At 40.4% G+C, this 23,673-nt stretch overlaps 1 protein-coding gene across 5 annotated transcripts in view; it reads right to left on the minus strand.

The window, feature by feature from the left end:
- Osbpl1a (oxysterol binding protein like 1A) overlaps positions 1 to 23,673 on the minus strand; it is a 195,909-nt gene that overhangs the window by 143,490 nt on the left and 28,746 nt on the right. For 4 of the 5 annotated variants that reach the window (XM_031364997.1, XM_031364994.1, XM_031364998.1 and 1 more), the window contains 8 exons: positions 21,416 to 21,527; positions 16,211 to 16,296; positions 15,021 to 15,165; positions 11,993 to 12,054; positions 11,756 to 11,803; positions 10,289 to 10,362; positions 10,118 to 10,181; positions 4,240 to 4,338 (listed from right to left, as the gene is read on the minus strand). In XM_031364997.1, the coding sequence (XP_031220857.1) occupies positions 4,240 to 4,338; positions 10,118 to 10,181; positions 10,289 to 10,362; positions 11,756 to 11,803; positions 11,993 to 12,054; positions 15,021 to 15,165; positions 16,211 to 16,296; positions 21,416 to 21,527 (690 nt within the window). The remainder of the gene's footprint in view (positions 1 to 4,239; positions 4,339 to 10,117; positions 10,182 to 10,288; positions 10,363 to 11,755; positions 11,804 to 11,992; positions 12,055 to 15,020; positions 15,166 to 16,210; positions 16,297 to 21,415; positions 21,528 to 23,673) is intronic. The other variant, XM_031364995.1, reaches the window with a different exon arrangement.

Genomic DNA, 23,673 nt, shown 5'->3' on the forward strand with positions numbered 1-23,673 from the left:
ACCAGGCTGGCCTCAAACTCAGAAATCCGCCTGCCTCTGCCTCCCAAGTACTGGGATTAAAGGTGTGCGACACCACCACCCAGGCCAGTGCTGCACTTTTAAGGGATCTTTGTGCATCTGTGTTTCTTTCTCTGCATCTCTTTCTTTCTCTGCATCTGTGTTTCTTTCTCTGCATCTGTGTTTCTTTCTCTGCATCTGTTTCTTTCTCTGCATCTGTTTCTTTCTCTGCATCTGTTTCTTTCTCTGCATCTGTGTTTCTTTCTCTACATCTGTTTCTTTCTCTGCATCTGTGTTTCTTTCTCTGCATCTGTGTTTCATATACTTTTTCTTTGGCTTTTTCTCCTGGTAATTACATACTTCATCCTATTCCAGTTTATTTGTTTTATTTCATTATTATTTTTAGATGCCTATTTGTATTCTAATAATTCTAATAATAGAAAGGGTATGGATTTGGGTTTGTGGGGAGTCTGGAAGGATCAGGGAGAGACTGGGGGAGAGGAAACTAAAATCAAAATATATTATGTAGAAAAAAATATTTTCAATAAAAAAATTAATTAAATTAGAATTAAATCTGTATTTCAGCCAGGCAGTGGTGGTGCACGCCTTGAATCCCAGTACTTGGGAGGCAGAGGCAGGTGGATTTCTGAGTTTGAGGCCAGCCTGGTAAACAGAGTGAGTTCAAGGACAACCAATGCTATACAGAGAAACCCTGTCTCGAAAAAAGAAAAAAACAAAAAAACAAAAAACTGTACTCCACCAAACTGGAAAATCTAAAAGAAATGGATAAATTTCTTGATATATACAACCTATAAAAGTTAAAACAAGATGAAATATACAATTTAAGCAGACCAATAACCCCTAGCAAAAAGTTATTAAAAGTCTTCCATCCAATAAAAGTCCAGAGCAAGATAAGATGAATTCAGTACAAGAATTCTACCAGAGCTTTAAAGAATTAATGTCAATATTCCTCAAACTATTCCACAAAATAGAAACTGAAGAAACATTTCCAAGTTCATTTTACAAGGCCACTATTACCATGATACCAAAACCACATAAAGACCCACTAAGAAAGAAAATTGCAGACTAATTTTCTTTATCGATACACATGCCAAAAACTCCACAAAATACTTACAAACAGAATACAAAAACACATCAGAAAGATTATACACCATGATCAGGTTGGTGTCATCTCAGAGACGTAGGGATGATTCAACATTGGTAATCAATAAATGTAATCTACCACATAAACAAACTGAAGACAAAACTGCATGATCATTAGATACAGAAATGGCCTTTGACAAAAATCCAACATTCTCTCATAGTAAAAGTCCTGGAGAGACTAGGGAATTCATAAGATATACCTCGACATAATAAAGGTGGTTTACAGCAAGCCTACAGCCAACATCAACCTAAACAAAGAGAAATTCAAAGCAGTTCCACTAAAACCAAGAACAAGGGAAGAATTATCTCCATAGCTATTGAATATAAAATGTGAAGTCTTAGCTAAAGCAATAAGACAACTGAAAGAGATCTGGAGGTTACAAATTGCAAAGGAAGAAGTCAAGGTATATCTTTATCTGCAGATGATATAATTTTATACACGAAAGATCCTAAAGCTCCATAAAACTTCTATAGCTGGTAAACAATTTCAACAAAATGTATGGATACAAAATTAGCACATTAAAAATTAATAGCCTTCCTATAAACAAATTACAGACTGAGAAAGAAATCAGGGAAATAGTACCTTTCTTAATAGCCTCAAAAATTAAATTTAAAAAAAGCTTTGATAAGACTAACCAAGCAAGTGAAAGACTTGTGTAATAAAAACTTTAAGAAACTGAAGGAAAAAAAATCAAAGCTGCCAGAACATGGAAAGATCTCCCATGCTCATGGTACAGTAGAATGCAAGTTATAAAAATGGCTATTCTATTAAAAGCATCTACAGATTCAACAGAATTCCAATACAGTTCTTCATGGAAATTGGAAAATATTTCTCAACTTCATCTGGAAACACAGACACACAAAAGAAATAGGATAGCTAAAACAATAGTGAGTAATTTAAAAACTGCTGGAGCTATCACTATCCCAGATTTCAAATTGTATACAAAACCAACAGCATAGTGTTGGCATAAAAACAGACACATTGATCAATGGAACTGAATCAAAGACCCGTACATAAGTCCACATACCTATGTAAACCTGAAGTTTCACAAAGAAGTCAAAAATACACACTGGAGACAAGACAGTATCTTTAACAATGGTACTGTGCAAACCAGGTGGTTGCATAAAAACAGACCCATATTTAGCATTCTGGTAACTTAAGTCCAAGTGGATCAGGGACAAGAGCAGACATCCTGAATGTGGTAGAATAGAAAGTGAAGAACAGCCTTGAAGTCACTGGAAAGGAAAGGACTTTCTGACCAGGACACCAACAGAACAGGCACTAAGAACAACAATCAACACATGAGACTTCATGAAGCTGAAAAGCTTTTTAATGGCAAAGGACCCCATCATTCGGACAAAGAAACCTACAAAATAGGGAAAAAAAAGTCTTTGCCAATTATCCATCTGACAGAGGGTTGGTATCTAAAATATACACAGAACTAAAAGAAAAAAACAACTCTTAAGATCAAGAAAACAGCTCACTTTATAAACCCATGTTCAGAATTAAGCAGAGGTCTCAAAGGATGGAGCACAAATGGCAGAGACACACTTAAAGAAATAATGTTCAATATCCTTAGTCATCAGAGAAATGAAATGGAAACTACTTTGAGATTCAGCTTACACTAGTCAGAATGGTTAAGATCAATGACCCCTCCTGCTAGTGAGGAGTGGGGAAAAGGGGACACATATTCATTGCTGGTGTATTAACTAGACATACATAGATCTACCTCAAGATCCAGCCACCTCACTCTTGGGCACATACCCAAAGGCCTCGACATTATACTACAGACCCTTGCTCATCTACATTCACTGCTATTCTACTCACAATAGCTGGAAATTTGAAACAGCCTAGATTTTAGGAAAAGAAAAGAATATAATGGTGGGCGGGTAGGAAGGTGCGGAGGATGGAGAAATGGAGGGAGAGGAAGGCAGGTTTAGTGTATACTGTAATTACACTCAGAACACACATTCTGACATACAAACCACACACTCTTGGGCGACTTTTTTCCATGCTGTGGTTTCCTTATAAATTAAGGGAGATGCTTCTAAATAATTATTTAATCTGTTTTTTCCCTAAGTAGGTATGAGCTAAAATAAAAAATTATAAGCAGAAAATATCTGCCTACCACTAAAATTCCTCTGCCGAGCTTTAACTATGATACTCCCAGTAAGCAAGTGTCATCCAGGCTGGGAAGACGGTGCAATGGTTGCATCTTTAACTATGATACTCCCAGTAAGCAAGTATCATCCAGGCTGGGAAGATGGCACAATGGTTGCATCAGCACAAAGACGTGAAGCCAATGTTCAAAGCCTTTGTAAAACAGTCCCAGTTATAAAAACAAAACAAAAAAAACAACAACAACAAACAAACAAACATTGTGGCGCACACATTTGGTCTCAGCACTTGGGAAGCCAAGGCAGGCGGATCTCTGTTCAAAATCAGCCTGGTCTATAGACCTAGATCCAGAACAGCCAAGGTTATACAGAGAAACCCCCATGTTGTCCTCTGATCTCCACATGCACACACATGCACTTGCACACATATGATTGTGTATAGACACATGAAGTGAGAACACACAGAAATGAATAAGCCAAAACCCTATTTTAAAAACAGTAAGGTTGAGCTGGATCCACGAGTAGTGTGCTCACTAGACAAGTCCCAGGACGTGCGTGAGATCCCTGGAACCCAGTCAGACGTGGCAGCTCACATCTGTAACCACATCACTCTTGTAGTAGATGGGATCAGAGAGAAGAGAACCACCCAGAAGCTAGCCTGGAGTTTACAAAGGGCAGAAAACAATGGACTGCTTCATCCAGAGGGAAGATAAGAACAGACTCCCAAGAGTTGTCTTGTGGCCTCCACACAGAGCTGTACTCTTACACACACACACACACACACACACACAGACACACACGCGTGCACACACGCGCGCGTGCGCGCACACACACACACACACACACACACACATAAATTTTACTTACTTTAAAAGTTCTAAGTAATATTTATGTATTTATTTCTGTCTAAGTTACATTCTTAAGTTCTGGGAAAGATCCATGAGTCGATGCGTAGATTACCTCTCTTGATTGCTGTAGGCTGTTCTTAGGAACCCTGAAGCCATGAACAGTGTCATCGAAGCATCGAATAGAGAAGAGGCAGCTATCTGTAGGCTTCACCTGCACATAAAGAAATCAGAAAGCAATGTTCACTCACTGGAAACAATGTCCCTGAAATTATCCCTCACAAATGTACACTTTAGCACAACGTAAGAACACTTGGTGGTGCAATCTGAAAGGCTGATAAATGTCAGGGGAAGTGGATTCCCCAGGAGATTCAAGGCCCCACAGCAGCTTATCCACACCAATCCTGCCATCAGCTTGCTCATTCTAGAAAACACTTCGGGTTCACTGCCTTTGTGGCATTAGGCTTACTAGCAATTAAATATAAGTTAATATGTACCTAGGCAATAAAATCCTGTACATATGAAAGCTCCAATTTCTTCATACCACTCTTGAATGTTTCCTCTGCGCCAAATGTAGAAAATGTTTTAGTATGAACAGATAATTGGTAGGTAGGGTTAAAGATGAGGTGTTAGAGGAGGTAAAAAGAATTAGGAATAACTCTTTTTTAATAAAGAATTAGAAATGGAAGGGATTTAAAAGGTTAGACTTCTGTTCCTAGGCTCTGCCACAGTAATGCCAGTAGGAAACAACTATGAAACAACTTTGTCAACTGTCTGCTGTCCCCACCCAAATCAAAACCTGATACAGAAGGAACTGGAATGGCCACGGCCATCCACACAGATAGGGCTGAGTGCTTGCTTGTAGGAGCCACAGTCAGAAGCTGTGGAATCATTCCCGTGGCCCAAGGTATTTCAAGGGCACAGGTGGGACAGCTGCCTGGCTGTCTTTGAGAATTAATAAGGCAAAGCTGGACAGCTACAAACACTCAAGAGAGCAGGCCAATCTCCCGAGAGTAATGTGGAGATTCCTGTCTATCACATCACTAGCTGATCTGGGAACCGCACGTCACAGATTCAAAACAACTCACCCAGACAAGGCCAATCTGAAGTGAGACCAGAGGCTGCTCAAGACATGAGAGGTTATACTCTGGAGCAAGACAAGTAACAGAATCTACTCGCCAGGATATAGCATGCATTATACTAAGAATGTCACTGTAAAGTGACCTAACATGAGGAAGGAAGGAAGCAAAAACACATTGAAAATGATTCATTAAAAATCAAAACCTGTCAGAATGGAAATAGAAACTAAATAGAAAATACATACCACCCACAAGAGATAGAAGAAAAATACAGAAAGGTTCAAAGTAAATGATAAGTAGTCAAACGGCCAGGCTGGTCTTATTAACATCAGACAAAAATCAATTTTAAAACAAAATGTCAATTAAGAAAGCATCATCAACAAGTATGCAATCAATGACAGCCACAGATGTAGAGCTCCACATGCCCAAGTAGAGCTCTTAATACTTCATCAACTGATAATAACTAACAGTAAACTAGAGAAAACAAATGATGTGAATACCAGCATGACTCAACTTAGAAGACATATTACTTAACAATAACAAAATACTTTCTTTCTCTCTTTCTTTCTTTCTTTCTTTCTTTCTTTCTTTCTTCCTTGTGTATGAAGTTTTTGCATGTGTGTATATATATACTCCACATTTGTGTATGGTGTCTTCAGAGATCAGAAGAGAGTGTCAGATCTCCTGGTAATAGCCACTACATGGGGTGCTAGGAAATAAATAAATATTTTCTGCAAAAGCAACAAATGTTCTTAGCTGCTAAGCCATCTATCTTCCCAGCATCAAGTACAAATGCACTATTACTACATTGCATAAGTACAGTTATTGAACAAGCCTCAGTAAGTCTGACAGAATAGAAATCATACAGTGTATGTTCTAAACCAAAATGGAATCATTAATCCAGAGCAAGATAATCAAAAAAGCCCAATTACTTGAGTGTTAAACCTCACACTTCTAATATTTAGAATTATTAACTGACTCTAAGCAGAAATCATAACAGAAATTAGAAAATAGTTTAAATGATAATGAACTAAAGCCTACCAAAGCTAGTGTGTGGTAAAACAAAATCAGCTACCAATAGTAAAACATGGCTTAAAGGATCTGTTAGTAAAGAAGACTGATCTCCTATTTTAAGTTTCAACCTTAAGAAACTATGACAGTGTGCACAAGAAAGTCCAGGGCCAATCCTAGTACCCAAGCAAAACCCCATCAAACTATGAGAAACAAATTAAACCCATGCAACTAAAGTTTGAGGTGTTGTTGCTGCTGTTGCTGTTGTTGATGTTGTTTTAATGCCACGAATGGTGGTGATGCCTACAATCCTAGCACTGGGAACATAGAGGCTGGATGATCAGGAATTAAAGGTCACCTTTCCTCCCCTACACAGTGAGTACCAGCCTGAGCTACATAAAGCATTCTCCCTGTTGGGGCGGCACTCATGCTGAAAGACTTATGAGGCTGCTGGGGACGAGTCAGCCAACTGTCCTTACCCACTCGTAGACCCTGAATGCAGTACTACTAACAGGTCAGACAAGATGCTCCCAAGGGCACAGTTGAAAGCCTATTACAGCGGTCACAACTACCCTCTGACTAGATCTTAACCCTGACCCACAGGAGGGAATTCTCATCTGGCACTATGACCACAGTGAAAATATAATGTCTAGGGATTTCATAGGTCCTCATAGGGAAGACACTGCTGTCATTTTGCTAAATGAAGATGATGTGCCCATCAAATTACTTCCTTAACAACTGTGTTTATTCTCATAAATTACTATTGCTATCATCTCTGGAAGAAAAGAAGTTTCATATTTGCAGAGGGCAACAAGAACTGCAGAGGTTCATAAATAGTTTAAGCAATGAGAATAGGTGGCAGTCTAATGGTCAGCTGTAAAGAGAACATCTGTGTTGTAATCACCACAATCAACCCCTAACCACCACCATCAAGGTCAGGAAACCCTGCATAAAGGTAAAAAAGAGTGTAAAAGCCAGAAGAAGGGCACATGGTACTTAGGAAATAAGAAGAGGAGGAGAAGGAGGAGGCGGAGGAGGAGGAGGAGGAGGAGGAGGAAGAGGAAGAGGAAGAGGAAGAGAAAGGAGAAGAAGGAGGAGGAGGAAGAGGAAGAAGAAGGAGGAGAAGGAGAAGAAGAAGAGGAGGAAGAGGAAGAAGAAGAAGAATCAGAATCAGAAAATACTGTGTGATGAAACCAACCCAAATAACAGCATTCAAAAATACATGAGCTATGCCCCACCCTAAAAATCAGCATGGACACTCATCAGTTCAAAAATAGCCAAAACAATCTTGTAAGCAATGAACAAACTTTTTCAGCTTAAAACTCACTGCAAAGAGCCAGGCAGTGGTGGCGCACACCTTTAATCCCAGCACTTGGGAGGCAGAGGCAGGTGGATTTCTGAGTTCGAGGCCAGCTTGGTCTACGGAGTGAGTTCCAGGACAGCCAGAGCTATACAGAGAAACCCTGTCTCCAAAAACCAAAACAAAAAAAACAAAAAAAAAAACAAAAAACAAAAACAAAAACAAAAAAAAAAAACCAACCTTGCTGCAAAGCCACAGTGAACAACACTGTGTGACACCAGCAGGTACATGAGTCAATGAAAGAAGCAGACCTCACGTACAGGCAAGGGACTTTAGAAGAGTATGCCAAGACCACTTAGTCATGGAAAGGAAGGACACACTCCAAACCCCAGTGTGAGTGCAACTGGGTATCCACAGCAGAAGAATGAAGCTGCATCTGTGCCTTACACCATGTACAAAAGTTAACTCTAGGTATATTGGCTCAAAATGTTAAAATGCAATCCATGAAATTCAGGAAAGAAAAGATAAGGGAGAGAAACTGACAGTGTACCTGAAATGCTGTCCTAGACAAAGCACCATGGCAGAGTGACCAAGGTGACCAGGAAAATCACACTGGGTCAAAAATCTAAGTCCTCGGTATGTCAGACAACACCATCATCCAAATGAAGAGGCCATTCAGAGTGGAAGAAGCACCAGATCATTATGTGCACAAATATCCAGAATACATAAAAAACACCTACAAGAAAAAAATCATCCACTGAACTGAACAACAGGCAAAGGACTTATACAGACATTCCTTCAAAGACTATTCACAGATGATCAAAATGCACCTAAAAAGACGCCACACCCCACTAAGACAGGGAAAGGCAAATGTCAACTGTACTGAGGTACCACAGCTCACACCTAAAGATACCCACAATCCAAAGAACAGCACACAGTGTTGGTGAGCTGGGAGCACAATGTAAGCCGTCAGGTCTATTTTTTAGGCATATATTCTCAAAGTAATTTCTACCCATGCTCCTTACATGGGTAGATACAGTCCACAGTAGTCAGGAAATTTAAAGAACTAAATGTCCACTGAGAGCTGAGTAAGGAATAGAGAAAGCGTGGCATATGTATACAAAGACATAGGACTTTGTAAAAAGGAAATCTAATGGCATAATAAGACACGGATGAATCTGGAGGACATTGCGCTATGTCAAACAGGCTATCACAAAAACACAAGCATGACTCCACTTATGTATGGAACCTGGAGTGATCAGGTTCATCAAGATAGAGAGTGGCTGGATGGCAGACGCTGAGGGTGAACAGTCTGAATCCAATAGACTGCCCTTTGGAAGAGGAAGTCTTCTGGGACAGCGCACTATTCAAAACTAGCAGAAGAATTAAGTGTACTTAATGTCACAGTGTAAAATAGTTAGTTATGTTCTACATATTATAGATATTGTATGGTAATTTTTAAAGGACAGTTAAGGATAGGAATACTTGTACAAAAAAAAATCTCAATCAGTCAGGCAGTGGTGGTGCATGCCTTTAATGTCAGCACTTGGGAGCCAGTAGGCGGATTTTTGAGTTCCCAGCTAGCCTGGTCTACACAGTGAGTTCTAGGACAGCCAGGGCTATATGGAGAAACCCTGCCTTGAAAAAAACAAAAACCAAAACCAACCAACCAACCAAACAAACAAACAAAAATCTCAATCAACCTAGGTGTCTACCCTAGGAAAGAAGAAATTGAACATAGCTTGATTCATTTGAGTATTCAATGAGTCTCTTTATCTTCTCCTGATACAACTCAGATAAAGCTGTAAGCAGACCACTACACAAGACATTAGGAGTTATAAAATAGGCAGAAGCCTAACACAACAGGACCTCGTCAATTCCACAGAAGGTAAAGTTTTGAAAACGAAGTGGGAGAAACTAACAAGTTCACATTATAAAAATAAATTAATAAAAGATCGCAGTAGAATAAGAACCTTGGTGTAGAGCAGAACCAAGGGGTATGAGAGAACGGGCAGCAAGGCGGCAGACAGGAAGGACAGGGTGAGATGGCAGAGCCTCAGTCTGCTGTGTCCAGTGAGGACAAGATAGAGGGGCCTGGGGATGGACCGACTTGCTCATAGTGTGTTCAGAATTGACGGGGCAGTTCACTCAGCCTACAACCTCTCAAAGGGTCGTACAGCGGCGCTGCAGAGCACACTGAGGTAGAGAGCAGGACAAGCGCTCTTGAAGGCAGGCAGGCAGGCTGCTACAGCACAACCCTACTGCATCTAGATGTGCCTGGGCTCCACGTTGGCACAATCTCAGTCTCCTAGAGAGGAAAGTGAAACAGCTGGGAGTGAGTACAAGGAACTGATTCTGACACAGCTTTAAGTTTTATTGTGATCCCAGAGAAGTTTCCACCATCCAGATTTACCCATAGAAAAGATACTCGTGTACCTCCAGTGTTGACGTGGAGCCTGCACATGCACAAACAGAATCTTTAACATCAATTGTTCTCAAATGTGAAAACCCAGTACCCCATGGATTCTCTAGAGTCTGCAATGTTTGGACAATCCACTGCAGCACTGACTTCATAGTCTGTACAAACACACATCTCATCTTACCGTGCACACCGCTTGAGTCAGGTGTTTGCATCCTTGGCGGTAAGAATTATGGACCGCATCAGGCCTTCAAAACAAAAATTAAATCAAGGCAAAGAAAAAGACCTAAATGAAAACTTCTAATATTTTAAATGTTATATTCTAAAACTTAGTAAGTATAAGGATAATACTTACTGTTTCCTATACCAGGAAAGGACTCCGTGTTCTAACACTACCCAGAATAACTTCCAGCCAAAAAATCTTGAACTCTAAAGGAAAAGGACAAAAATTTTCCATGCTGATGTGTCTGGATCCAAATATGTAACTAAGGAAAAGTAATTAAGCTTAAATAGACATATCTGAGACTTCTACCTAGACAGGAGGACTGAACAATATACCTTAATAAATTTGAGCTCAGATATTAAATGCACTGATGTGAACATAGCTCACAGAACACAATGCCACACTGGTAAGGTCACAGCTTATGGCTCTAATCATTCTGTTCAGGACTGTCCACAGCAAACAGCAGTTCTGGATCTTAAACACAATTGCCTCAAAGTTATGACTGAATGTCTAAAAAGAGTTACCTAAATCATTTATATAATATACTTACATATAAAAAATTCATATACACAGACTGCTTGTGGATGCAAATTGTAGTAAAGCACTACCATGATTTATTTTAGAAAATAACTAAATTCTAAAATACATAGAAATGTTTACACCAGGAAATGTTCTTTCTAGGACAATTCAGGAACTAACTTTCTGTGAAGTCTCCCATAATTTGATGATTATAACAAAAGTAATATTGCAATTATGACTTAATGAGAAAAAAATATTTTCTTCTACTCTCTGTTAAACTTACTCACTTTAAAGTATAATCACCCTAAATGAAGTGATTGATACAATATTAAGAGGCCTTTGAAATGGACAAGTAAGATATCAATCATCTATAGAGATGTCAGCTTGGGAGGGGTGTAGCCCAATAAACCCCTCCTGACTTGATAATACTGTAACTAAAACTATTCATTTAAGGGCTGAGAATATAGCTGTGCACAGACATCTTACCTAGCACACGGAGGCCTTGTATTCAATTCACAGAACCACTCAAAAAACTGAGTCAAGCAAGGATTTAGTACTTAAGCTATCCAGCAGTACAGTTGAGCTCAGAACACTCATATTTACCTTAGCTACAACTGAACAAAACTCTCTCACAGGGAAGCATATTCCATAATAAACTGTAAAGCGTCCCAAGAACATACATAGATGGGCTTTTATAGCAACACTAAGATTCACAAACACAAGCTAGGCTATGGGTCTATCTTGGTGGCAGAGCATTTTCTGAGTCTACACGTGCCTGGCAATGTATGCTGTGTGCACGAAGAAAAGGAGCTAAAATATGCAGTGCGCAGTGTCAGCTGCCGCCCTCATGGCCATGTGGCTGATTGGGAACTGCAGCTTACTAGCACTGCCCAAGCACAAGGTAAGAAAAGATTAAAAATTCCAAGTCAGAGTATAGATGCTACCAAGTTCACGTCTTTATATGGAACTAAAAAGTAAAACACTCATAAATCATGGTCAGTCAGGGACATGATGTAAGTCTGAAAAAATTGGAAAAAAAACAAAACAAAACAAAACAAAGCATTACGCATCCCCTCCTACCTTCCAGAGAGGGCCTTCATAGCGTTTCAGTGCTTTGTGGACAACCTGCTGGAAACACATTTCATTAAAGATGATGCATCTACAGAGCTGAAGCATTCATTCAAATCTTTTCAAAAGACTTACTGCTTTAGGAAATTAGAAATTCAGACATTCAAGGAATTAGAAATCTAGCAGTTCAATCCATCAATCCATGCCTTAGAAGCTTAGAAAGGTAAGATTTAGTCCATCAGTACACACCTTATGGCCAACAAGAATATGTTTCATCTCAGCACCATGGGCAAGGTCAAGAGGTTTCTGATCTGTGTGACATACAAGGAAAACTGTCACGATGTCAACCGCACAACAAAATTTGCTCCAACTGTACCATATAATGCTCCTTTGTGCTTTCAAAAACTCATCCCCGCCAGCAAAAAATAAAACCAACATCACCTGCCAGAAGCCCCTCTCAGATCCTGAAGGCGTCCTGGGAGGCAGCTGGTAAGTCAGGAAACCTGACTGGCCTTAGAACACTCTGCGCAGGTCCTGTGACCGGGCAGGCTTTCTGTCCATAAATGATGGATGGAACAGATTACCACAAGCTTACCAGCTTAAAACAATACAGACTTCTTATCCCATAGTCAGTTTGATTAAGCCTTACATTAACTTGTCGGTTAACTACTCATTTTTTTTTTTAGGATTTATTTATTTTATATATGTGAGCACACTGTAGCTGTCTTCAGACACCAGAAGAGAGCATCAGATCCCATTACAGATGGTTGTGAGTCACCATCCCATGTGGTTGCTGGGAATTGAACTCAGGACCTCTGAAGAAGCAGCCAATGCTCTTAACCACTGAGCCATCTCTCCAGCCCAACTGTTCAATTCTTTTTAAAAACAAAACAAAACAAAAAAAACCTGGTATGTATTAGTCACATTTGTTTCTACTACTTCTCAATAAATTTGTTATGTGTCAATCACCATTATAAAGCACCAGCCAGCGATTTACAACGAACAACACAGGACACAGTAAAAAATTCATACTAAAAGAGACATTAACAGGAAATAAATGATGGTATGCTAACATAATTAGTGACAGATTCGATGGACAATAGCTTGCACTTCAGACAGAAAGTGAGAGACTGGTCCCAGATGACTTCGCTGAGTAAGCGATGGTTACTGGAAAGGATCTTGTGACGACTCAGGCAACAGCCAACGCAAAGGCCCCAAGAGAGAAACGAGACAGCACAAGAGACAAGAAGCGGGTGTTCACAGAGCTAGATGTCTGTGAGCAACCGTTAGTGAGCTGTGTTTTTCTAGACACAATGGGAGGCCTCTGGAAGGTCTCAAGATGAGAAGTAATATGATTTGACTAATGTTTAAATCTATCAAAGTGTTTAAATGTAAACTTTAAGAAATTACAATATAACTGACTGATCCTATTATAGTGCTTCAATTTTTATCAACTCTACTAAAAGAAATTTATATGTCAGACAATTTTCATTTAAACCATACACCATACAATTATAATTTGAAGGGCATAATTAAGCCATCCTTAATACACTCAGAAGTGTACACCTATGACATGGCTGTTTATGGAGTCTTTATCTTGTATTAATATAGTGAAGAATTTATCAAGGGAATGGTTTGCTCTCTGGAATGGCTTGAGGATAACCCAGGGGTGGGAAGGGATGAAAGGAGAAAGGCCATTGTTTTAATCTAGAGAAAAGATCAGGAGCTTGACTTTGTTCTGAGGCAGATTAACAGAACTGCTGATGTGTGAAGTAGGGGCTACTAACATTTGCTCCTTGAGTGAGAAGAAAAACCCTTTTTAAAATGTTCACTGAGAACTGTCATCAATCCAGTCTTTCTACACAGCACCTAGAAAGACAATGGTCTGCCAATTCTGATATCCCCATGTGTCTGCAGGGCCCTTTTGAGAACCTAGCCTTCCGGTAGAGAGAAAAATGGCAGTATGATTTCGTTCATAATAGTCTTCCCTAATGCCAAAAATAAATTCTGAGCTGCTGCCAACTGGATGAAATCTCAGCCTCATCTCTGGACTGAGGTCTGCAGGTCCAGGCATACCAGAATAACTCAATAAAGCACACTTAGAACTAAGTGAACAGCTTCCTACCTACGTGAACTTATAGCCAGCAATTTCACAAGAAAAATATGTGTGTGTGTGTGTGTGTGTGTGTGTGTGTGTTATCAGAGCAAAAGAAAATGAGTGGAACAATAGGACACTAGAAAACGCATGAAACATCTTTGTCCCTTAATGGAAAAAAACATCACCTCTCTCCAAATTAACTTGCATAGAAGGGAATTCCAGTCTAAACCCATCAGTGCTTTTACCAGGAGCCCAGCAACTCCAAGTGTCATGTGCACCTGAGCATGTGCAGCAGCATCCAGGTCAGCAACCGGATGCCCAGAACAAAAGCACAAATGCACAGAAAGATTCCAAAGGTTAACAGTTTTTTACACCATTCTTAAGAATGCTTCAGTACACACCAAATCTGCCTATTGTTAAAAAGGATGTCTAACTGCAAAGTCAATTATTTGGGGCAATTTTTTGGACATTCACAGATATTTCCAAAGCAGTAAAAACTTTGGAACACCCAATGCTAGCTTTCCCAGATTGCTCTACAAGCTAAAGTAGAAGAAGGTAAAAGTTGGCTTTCTCCTGTCCCTCTGGGGATGGCCAAGAGTCCCTACTATCATGTCTCAAGTGTGTTTTGTTTTTTTACTTTCTCATATCAAATGGCCCCAAAGGACCATGCTGAAATGCTGGACAGTGTTTCTATGTGCAAGCTTATGATGCGCCTTATGGAGAAACCCTAAGTTAAGAGATGCTGCACTCAGATTAAAGTACTGCTGGCTGTGACCTATGTTAATGGATCAGCACCATATTACAGAAGGGGATCTTAAACAGTAGCACTCACAAAGCAAGGCTGTGTACTGACCGCTAGATGAAAAGGCCATAAGAGGCTGCTGATATTCTAACCCTGGGTTCTCCTAAAGCAGTGCTCCCACATTCTCTAATTCCACAGTGATGGCAACCTTATAGTATATAACTGCTACAAACAACAGCAATCAATGAAGCTGTCTTTCCTTGACGGTAGGAATAGCTTTCTCAACAGGGTCTCATTTGGAGTGTGGAGTGCATTACTAGTTAAGTCTTAAGGGAGAAGAAGATACCATTCTTGTACTTATGTAAAGAGGAGAGCATCCAATGGAACCGTGGAGTCAAACAACCAAGGATAAGTGTCATTGTCATGGGCATGCTCACCGTTCTTGTTCTTCAGGCTGGGGTCAGCTCCACTTCTCAGAAGCTTCAGGACACACTGCTTGTGGCCCCGGTAAGCCGCACAGTGCAAGGGAGTATTTCCTAACTGATCTGAGCAGTTCACGTCAGGAGGATTGGGCCTGCTGAGCTAACACAGGAAGGCAATGCGATTATACACCAAAGACAAGCTTCTCTCATGACATGCAGGAAGGCTCCAAAGCAGCCCCGCAAACAGCAGGGATGGCAGCTTTGCAGGCTGTGCACCTCCCACTTACTCTGCAGCTGACCCAGGCTCGTCCTCAGCAGGTGTGAGGTCTGAGGCCTGCGTCCTGGCTCCAAGCAGCAGTGCTGCCCACCGATGCCTCACATTAAGATGTCACTCACTAACTTGCCTATTCCCTACAGTCTTGCATTTCGCACTCAGCAAAACTATAAATCAAGCACCAACCAAGAGTCCCAAGAAGAACTTAAGCACAAGATGCTAGCAGCGTAAATGTCAAGGTTCTGCCGAATTGGTCCTTCCCATCTCACTGCTTTAGAAATCTCTAGTCTCCATTTAAAAAAAATTTTTAAATGTTGCAGGTACTATACTTAGAAACCAAAGAAATGCTTTCAAGTGAGCTAAAATAACTTTAAAGCAAATGGTAATGCTTCAGTCTTGAATTCAGAACAAATTTAGAGTTTCATATTTAATGAGACCACGCAGGAAATGGAAACAAGAAAGTAGGTCTCCTAGGAAAAAAAGAAAAGTAGGCAAAGCTGCCAGCTTGCTCGGCTTGATCTAAGCCCTTGATCTAAACGCTGTCCCTTCTCGGTATATTAGAAGGACAATATTCTTTCAGAATTTATTGTTCATCAAAATGAGGAAAACTTCCTCTTTGACTGGATTCTGTAATTTTTTCTTATTTTAAATGGACTTAATTTGAAAAAAAATTAAATTTTCTTTACCTTAACTGTTTACTATGAAAAACTGGATTCTTAATCATCAGATTTTTGATTGCGGGTGAGGAGATAAATCAGAAATCTAGAGATATATCAGCATATGAACCTCCTAAACTATTCCCATCCTGAGTTGCTGGACACTTGTGTATAATCACACTTCGATAAAAGGTTTTCTCTCACAGACACTGAATTATGAATTAACAGTTAAGGGGAAACCCTCCTACCATATAAGAAATAATGCTTCTCATTACCAGAGCTGAGAGTTCAGCTGTTCTTCCTTCTCTGGCTGCTCCTAAGAGCAATTCTTCAAGCTTTCTTTGTTGAGTCCTTTCCACAGCTGCAAGAGAAAAAAATATATCTTAATCGTTGAGAATGATGGTTCTCAACCTTCCTAATGCTGTGACCCTTTAACATAGTCGTGTGACTGCCAACCATAAAATTATTCCATTGCAAGTTCGTAACAATGATTTGCTACTATTATGAATCTTAATGCAAATATCTGATATGCAGGCTCTATGATATGTGACCGCTGGGGTGGGATGGGGAGGTGCGACCCACAGGTTGAGAACTGCTGCTCTACAGCCAGGTGTGATCTGACTGGAAATTCATTACAAAGATATCAGAGGACCTGAATTGAGTTCCCAGCACTCACACTGGACAACACAGCCACCCATTAACTCCAGCTTCAGGGGATCTGATACCCTCTTCTGGCTTCTATAAGTACCCACCATATATACATGAAACACATTATACAGACACACACAAACTCATAAATAAAAACAAATACTTTAAAAAAAAAAAAAAGTAACTTGATCACAGTGTAGAAAAATACAAATGTTTGAACTAAAATTCAAATACTGTTAGATTTGGGAGTTCAATTCAAAGATACTAGGGATTTACTCAGTATAAGACTTAGTAAGGAGGCTGGAGAAATGGCTCAGTGGCTAAGAGCACTGACTGCTTTTCCAGGGGTCCTGAGTTCAATTTCCAGCAACCACGTGGTAGCACACGGCCATCTGTAATGTGATCTGATGAACTCGTCTGGTGTGTGTGAAGACAGTGGCAGCATCCACACATACATAAAATAAATAAAGCTTAGAAGAAAGACTTAGCATAAACAATTTGAACTTTTGATGACCAGGGTGAGTCAGTGTCCACTCTCACTAGCAGCACGAATCACTCCTGTGTTTTCTAATACAATGCAGTAACACAAGAGATAAGCTGCACCTGCTTAGTATTCCTGCCCCATTATATGCCCTGTATCTAATCACATGGACCAAAAATACTCAGACTGAAGGACAGTCAACTAAAATGCACAACTGTCTTTCCCTCTTCTCATGCACACACACACATATTTGTTGAGATACAAGTCTCACTGTGGAGCTCTGCCGGCCTAGAACGGCCGGCCTGGAACTCACTAAAAAGACTAAGCAGGCTACAAACTCAAGGCCACATTCCCTTCCTCATTCATAGCCCTCTTCAAAACAGTCAATTTTACATAAAGCAGAAGGTGGTATGCTATCTCAAACAACAACAACTCAGAGATACAAGTACAATGGGAAAGTATGCATTAGATCCAGATTGGGAGATGTCATGTAGACAGCTGACAAAATCTATATATGAAAGTGTTCCTAATCCAAAATTAGAAATACTCAAAGGCCCTTAACTTTTTAGGCATTATGGCATCCAAATGTTTTAGAATTTGGAGCCATTCCAATTTCAGTTGGGGATGTTCAGTGTGTACATTAGATTTATTTTATTGTATATGCATGAATGTTTTACCTGCATATATATACCGCATATGCCTATACCATGTGGGTGCTGAGATGAACTTGGGTCTTCTGTAAGAACAGCAGCAAGTGCTCTTAGCTGCTGAGCCATCTTTCGCAGCCCCTCGATTTATCTATTAGTGCTGTATTTTCTGATGTTTATCATTACAGAATCAGCCTTTAGCACTCATGGGTTCTATCTCTGGGTTTAACCAATCATAGGTTTAAATAAAATAGATACAAAGAGTCTGTTCTGAACACCATTTCTTGCCAGTGTTCCCAGAGTACGACACAACTGCTTACATAGCATCACACTATATAGGTATCATGAATACTCCAGAGACTATTAGATTGATTTTCCATGGGGGCATCAGTACTGTCCAGTGAGGACAGAGGAATTTTCTGCAGAAAGGTGCTAGGACAACTGGCACTTACTTACACAGGAAAGGACCCCCTCATAGCATATGCAAGTTTACCTCGAAATGGAGCACAGGCTTATAAAAGACAGAACTCTTAAGACAGAACATCTTAGTGACATTAGACTAGGAATAACAAAACAGAAGAACAAAGGGTGAGTGGGAAGCAGACCAATGGTTCCTCATCAATAGATCAACATGTCCATATAAAATTGAACTTTTTAAAAAGTGAAAAGGTAGCCTCCAGAATGAGAGGAAATTTTTAAAAAAATCATATGTCTGAAATGGACTTATAGAAATAGCTTATAGCCGGGCAGTGGTGGTACACGCCTTTAATCCCAGCACTTGGGAGGCAGAGGCAGGCAGACTTCTGAGTTTGAGACCAGCCTGGTCTACAGAGTGAGTTCCAGGACAGCCAGGGCTATACAGAGAAATCCTGTCTCCAGAAACCCTGTCTCGAAAAACCAAAACATAAATAAATAACTTATTATAAAGTAATTTCTGCACACTTTAAAGTTCCACAAAAACAACAACAAAAAAATACTATTTTATAAAAGACATTTGGGTATCCATGTATTTTAGAGTTTACAGTACTAGGATTTTTTGTTTTGTTTTGTTTTTCAAAACTGAGTTTCTCTGTTCTACCACAAATAAGATTATCTCTCTCTCTCTAAATACCATCATTTTAGATATTTAGGTGTGTACACCTCTATTTCCTGTCTCTGTACGTTATCCTGTTGTCTGGTTTCTGGTCTACCTATCATTATGGTGAACTGTTCCCAGCACTTCCTGGAATATGTAAATGGTGAATTAATGCTGTCTACAAGTGGCATTATATCTGGGGAAGGTTTTTGTGGATGGCCCTGGTGAGGCCTGTATTTTGATGTTAATTCTGCTTTCCCAGGAGGGGCTCACTGGAACTAAGAATGAGTCTCATAGGTGACTTCTTGTGAACCTTCCCAAAATGAATAAAGCAACCATTCACTGGGTGAGTAGGTGGGACTTCTGGGGTGGACAGATAGTGAGAAGGCAAGACGTAGCTACTAGTGTCCCCTGGCTTATATGTCCAGTAGAGGATTTAGATTTATTATGGCTTACAAGATTAGGATTCTAGTTGTGTCGGTGACTGAGTTACCATTGTTTCTGAACTAAGTTTGTGTGGAGTTTTCCTTCACGAAGTGGTTCTACCGTGTTCAAGAGAGAATGGTAAGGCAGCATAGCGTGGGTTTGTCAGATGTGTACCACAAAGGCTGTGGGGTTTGGAAGCCTGGGGCTGGTGTGGTAGCCAGTGGGAACTTAAGGAGCTGGGTAGAGAGATATTGGAGCTTTAAATCAGTCTCCATAAGAGCTGGCCGGCAAGACCACTGGGGCTGAGAGTAGCTGGGTGAAGCACGAGAACTTGCCGTCCTTTTTTATTATTTCCCAAAACAGAAGGTGATCTCATCAGAACAGAATCACTCAATCAAGTCTCTATCTTCTACTTCCCAGGCTAGAAGCACATGAGCTAACAAATGGCACTACCTGTGAAATCATCTAAGTCCTTGCCTTGCACAGCTTGGGTTTCAGAGGAGCCTTAGGAACATGTCTTTACAATGCCCTATCAAATGTCCACCTGGCAGACTAACCCAACATGCAGTCTATCAGGAAAAGCTCAGTCCTGGGTTCCCATGACAGGCCAGGATCAGAAACAGTTATCTCACCTGTCGATAGATCACTATGTGTTAAAAGCCAAAGACCATATCCAATATGAGCCAGGAGCCCTTCCACCGCATGCTACAATGACTGGGAGAAGACAAGTGTGGATTTGGCTATTCACAGAAACCAGTGAGGTCAAGTGAAAGCACTGACCTAGAGACGTGGGACAAAATGTCACCCTCAAAGATCAGCTAGAAGAAGGCGGCTGGATGTGACCAGTGCAGAGAAAGATCACTCCAAACCCACCAATATGTACAGTACCTGTTGATAACAATTCTCAAGCGGTGGTGGCGCACACCTTTGATCCCAGCACTTGGGAGGCAGAGGCAGGTAGACTTCTGAGTTTGAGGCCAGCCTGGTCTACAGAGTGAGTTTCAGGACAGCCAGGGCTACACAGAGAAACCCTGTCTCGAAAAACCAAGTGTCTAATACAGGTACCACACAAACAGTTGCTATTTTTGAAACTACAGAATAAGCAAGAAGATTTCAAATGATTAGAAAACTGTTACAAGCAAGACTGTAGATTTCACATGAATAAAAATACTAATACTTACAGTTACAAAGTTAGCACCCTTAAATACAAAGTTGTATCACCCTTCTCTGAATTGCAAGAAAGAGGAACAGAATATGTGTGAAGGCACAGCTGTAATTCTCAGACCTTATGTGCAAAGTAGAAATTACCTGGTCTAGCCTGGACTATCAAAGACTAACCCTATTACCTAAACACAGACATGGTTTTGTTTTAAACTGCAGTGGAGATATTTCTCTGCACTATTCAGGGCTCATATATCTTCTTTAATGCAATTAAATCTCTGGTGTCCATAGCAATTAAACCAATCCATCAAGAAAGAGTGTTGGTATTACAGCATAGCGAGGCCCTGTGGAAGCCGAAGAGACAGAAACCTGCTGTGTGGAATGACTGACACAGCTCAGGCTAGGCAGCACCTCCACCTCCTCCAGGGAGCCCTCATTGTCATGCTACAGCAGCTGATCTAAGCCACAGCGCCTCGTGTCTGAATTTTCTAGCCCTCATCTTGTTATGCACCGAAACCATATTTTTAGCGTGCTATGTTCTTTTATAAGTGAAGATTTTAATAGTCATGAAGTAAATGCTTCAGCTTGGATGTGAAATGTTCCCCAGTCTCTCATATCTGAACATTTGGTCCCCAGCTGCTGGCAGTGTTTGGGGAGCCCTGGAGCCTTTGAGGTTGGACCTTGCAAAGGAAAGAGGGTAGTTGAAATGGGTCTTGAGTTTCCTAAGCAGCCCCATTGGCTGTCTCTCTGCTTCCTGTTCCTCCACAGTAAAGAGCAATCTCCCACAGGCTCCCAGCACCATGGAGCCACGGCCATGCCTTCCTGCCAGAGTAGATTTTACCCCCTTCACATTGTGAGCACTTCGTTAGGCTGCTTCTGCCAGCTATGACACCACAGTAGCAAGTAACTACCAGAGTGAGGGAACAAAATGACATGTAAACAATGGCTTTGCAATGGCCTTAGCAACAGAGGGTTTGCAGTCATCTACACGGGTGCTATAGAGCCGTGCTTATGCAATAATAAAACAAGACACTATGCTTACCTTCAAGCATGTTTCTGATTTCTTTGTCATGGGTGGCTTCTCTTGCTGTCTGTCCACTTCCATTTACAACTGTCGTGTCAGCATTGTATTCTAAAAGAAGCAGTACCAGCTCCTAGACACATAGAGAAATTACTTCAGTTGCTGTTAAGTGATAACTTTATTATATGACAATCCTTTTTCAAATTAGTGACTGCCATGATTTCTAAAATAGAAAGAAATATGTAAGAATTGTCATATCAAATCAATTATGCCTATAAAAATTCTGCTAATAACTTATAATTGCTTAAACAATTCCCAACCCACAATCAATATATAGCCAACTTCTTTAGTTGACTTTTAAAAGTAAATTATCTAGGGGCTAAAGAGACAGTTCGACAGTTAAGAGCACTTGTTGCTTACAGAGAGGACCCAGGTTCACTTCCCAACATCTCTAGGACAGCTCACAACCATCCGTAATCCCTGCTCCAACACGCGTGAATATGGTATACATTAGCACATGCTGGCAAAACACTCACACACATAACACAGGAATAATTAAGTCTAAGAAAACCTTTAAGATAAATTATCTAGTTATTTTATTAAAATAATGTATGATTAAACTAGTTATGTAAGCAAACAAAATCACAGTTTAGAGAGAATTCAGTATATTCATTCATTTTTATAAGGCCTGATGAGAATAAGAATTTCTTGAACACTTACATTTTCATAAAGTAATTTTAATATTTTAAATATTTTTTAAAGTGGACAGATTTTTGGGACAAATCACACTGAATGAAGTTTATACTAAAACAATTTCCTGAAGTCAATATTCAGCAAGTAAATACTATTCGTGTTTACTCTGCGTGGTTAACCTTTGGAGCTTCCAGATGACTAGTAATGGATTAATCCGTAAGTCCAGCAGCACTGGAACACCACACAACCTTCAGCAGTGACGTGGAGGACCCAGACAACAGACATGGCCATACCCTAGGATCCCTGCCCCAAGGCCGGGTGGCCACATTCACCCGGAAGCACACAGAGCGAGGTAGGACCTGTCAGGCTGCCCGATACTTTTCCTCCTTCCTTTAAGGCCATAAAATCTCCTACATTATTTTTAAGTATTTATACAGTAGAGATACCTAAATAATGTTTAAACTATAACAAAAATATATCTACTATCTTAATTACTATATGACAACCACCATCATTTCAGCCTATTTCTTTCCAGACCGAGTTCCTCTTAGTCAGCTTGGGCCTTCCCGCCGTTGGCCTTGAACAATCCTCTTCCCTCGCTTTCTCCAGGAGATAAGGCCATAGGAGACACATAAGGGAACAAGAAAAGCAGCAGTATTCTAGTAAAGGAATTTTTTTAAGGACACCAGTATTCCGTGTCACTTTAGAGGTAATGGTTCATGAAAATATTTCATATGAGAAAATGAAGAACTCAGAGCCTGGTAAAAACTATTTAGCAAAATTGTGGTAGTGGTGGCATACACCTTTAATCGCAGCACTTGGGAGGCAGAGGCTAGCAGAGTTCTGAGTTCAAAGCCAGCCTGGTCTACAAAGTTAAGTTCCTGGACAGCCAGGGTACACAGAGAAACCCTGTCTCAGAAAAAAAAAATTACAAATCATGTATTTGGTAAGAGACTTGTACACAGAACATACAAAGAACTTCACAACTAACAACAAAAAGGCCAATTTTAAAATGCAAAGAGGAGAGTACAGCAGCATATACCTGTAAGCCCAACACTGAGGAGGCCGAAGAGAAAGCATCATGATGAGTTCAAGACCAGCATACTGACATCTTCTCTCAAAGACCAAAATAGATCATTTTTAAAATAAATAAAATGGATGAGATCGCATTTGAACAATCAGACTTCCTAAATCAGGGCTCCAAGTCTACTTAGCCACCTCCAGGCGTAGAAAGCAAATGCTCAGAAAAAGAACTAGTATCAAAACCCAAATGTGTTACTCAGAGTCAAAGGCACCCTCAGGGACTGGTGTCTGCGCTTACCCCACTGACATCACTGAGACACCAGAGAGACAAGGCAGGGACTACTTCAACGTTTTTGGGGCACTGCAGAATAGCGCTCCTTATAGTTGAGAACTTTCTGTAAGCCCAGCTGTGCTGCTCTCTGGCCCATCCAAGGCCACCTGCCTTTTGTAACACTGCAGACACAGAAACAATTCATCATCTTCCTCATGCCTCAAGATCTGGAACTCTCCCTCTAGCCCTGAGGTGTCCCTGGTGACTGAAGAAACACCCACTGCACTTACAT

The sequence above is a fragment of the Mastomys coucha genome, unplaced genomic scaffold (genome assembly GCF_008632895.1).
Source record: "Mastomys coucha isolate ucsf_1 unplaced genomic scaffold, UCSF_Mcou_1 pScaffold13, whole genome shotgun sequence".
Classification (NCBI taxonomy): Eukaryota; Metazoa; Chordata; class Mammalia; order Rodentia; family Muridae; genus Mastomys; species Mastomys coucha.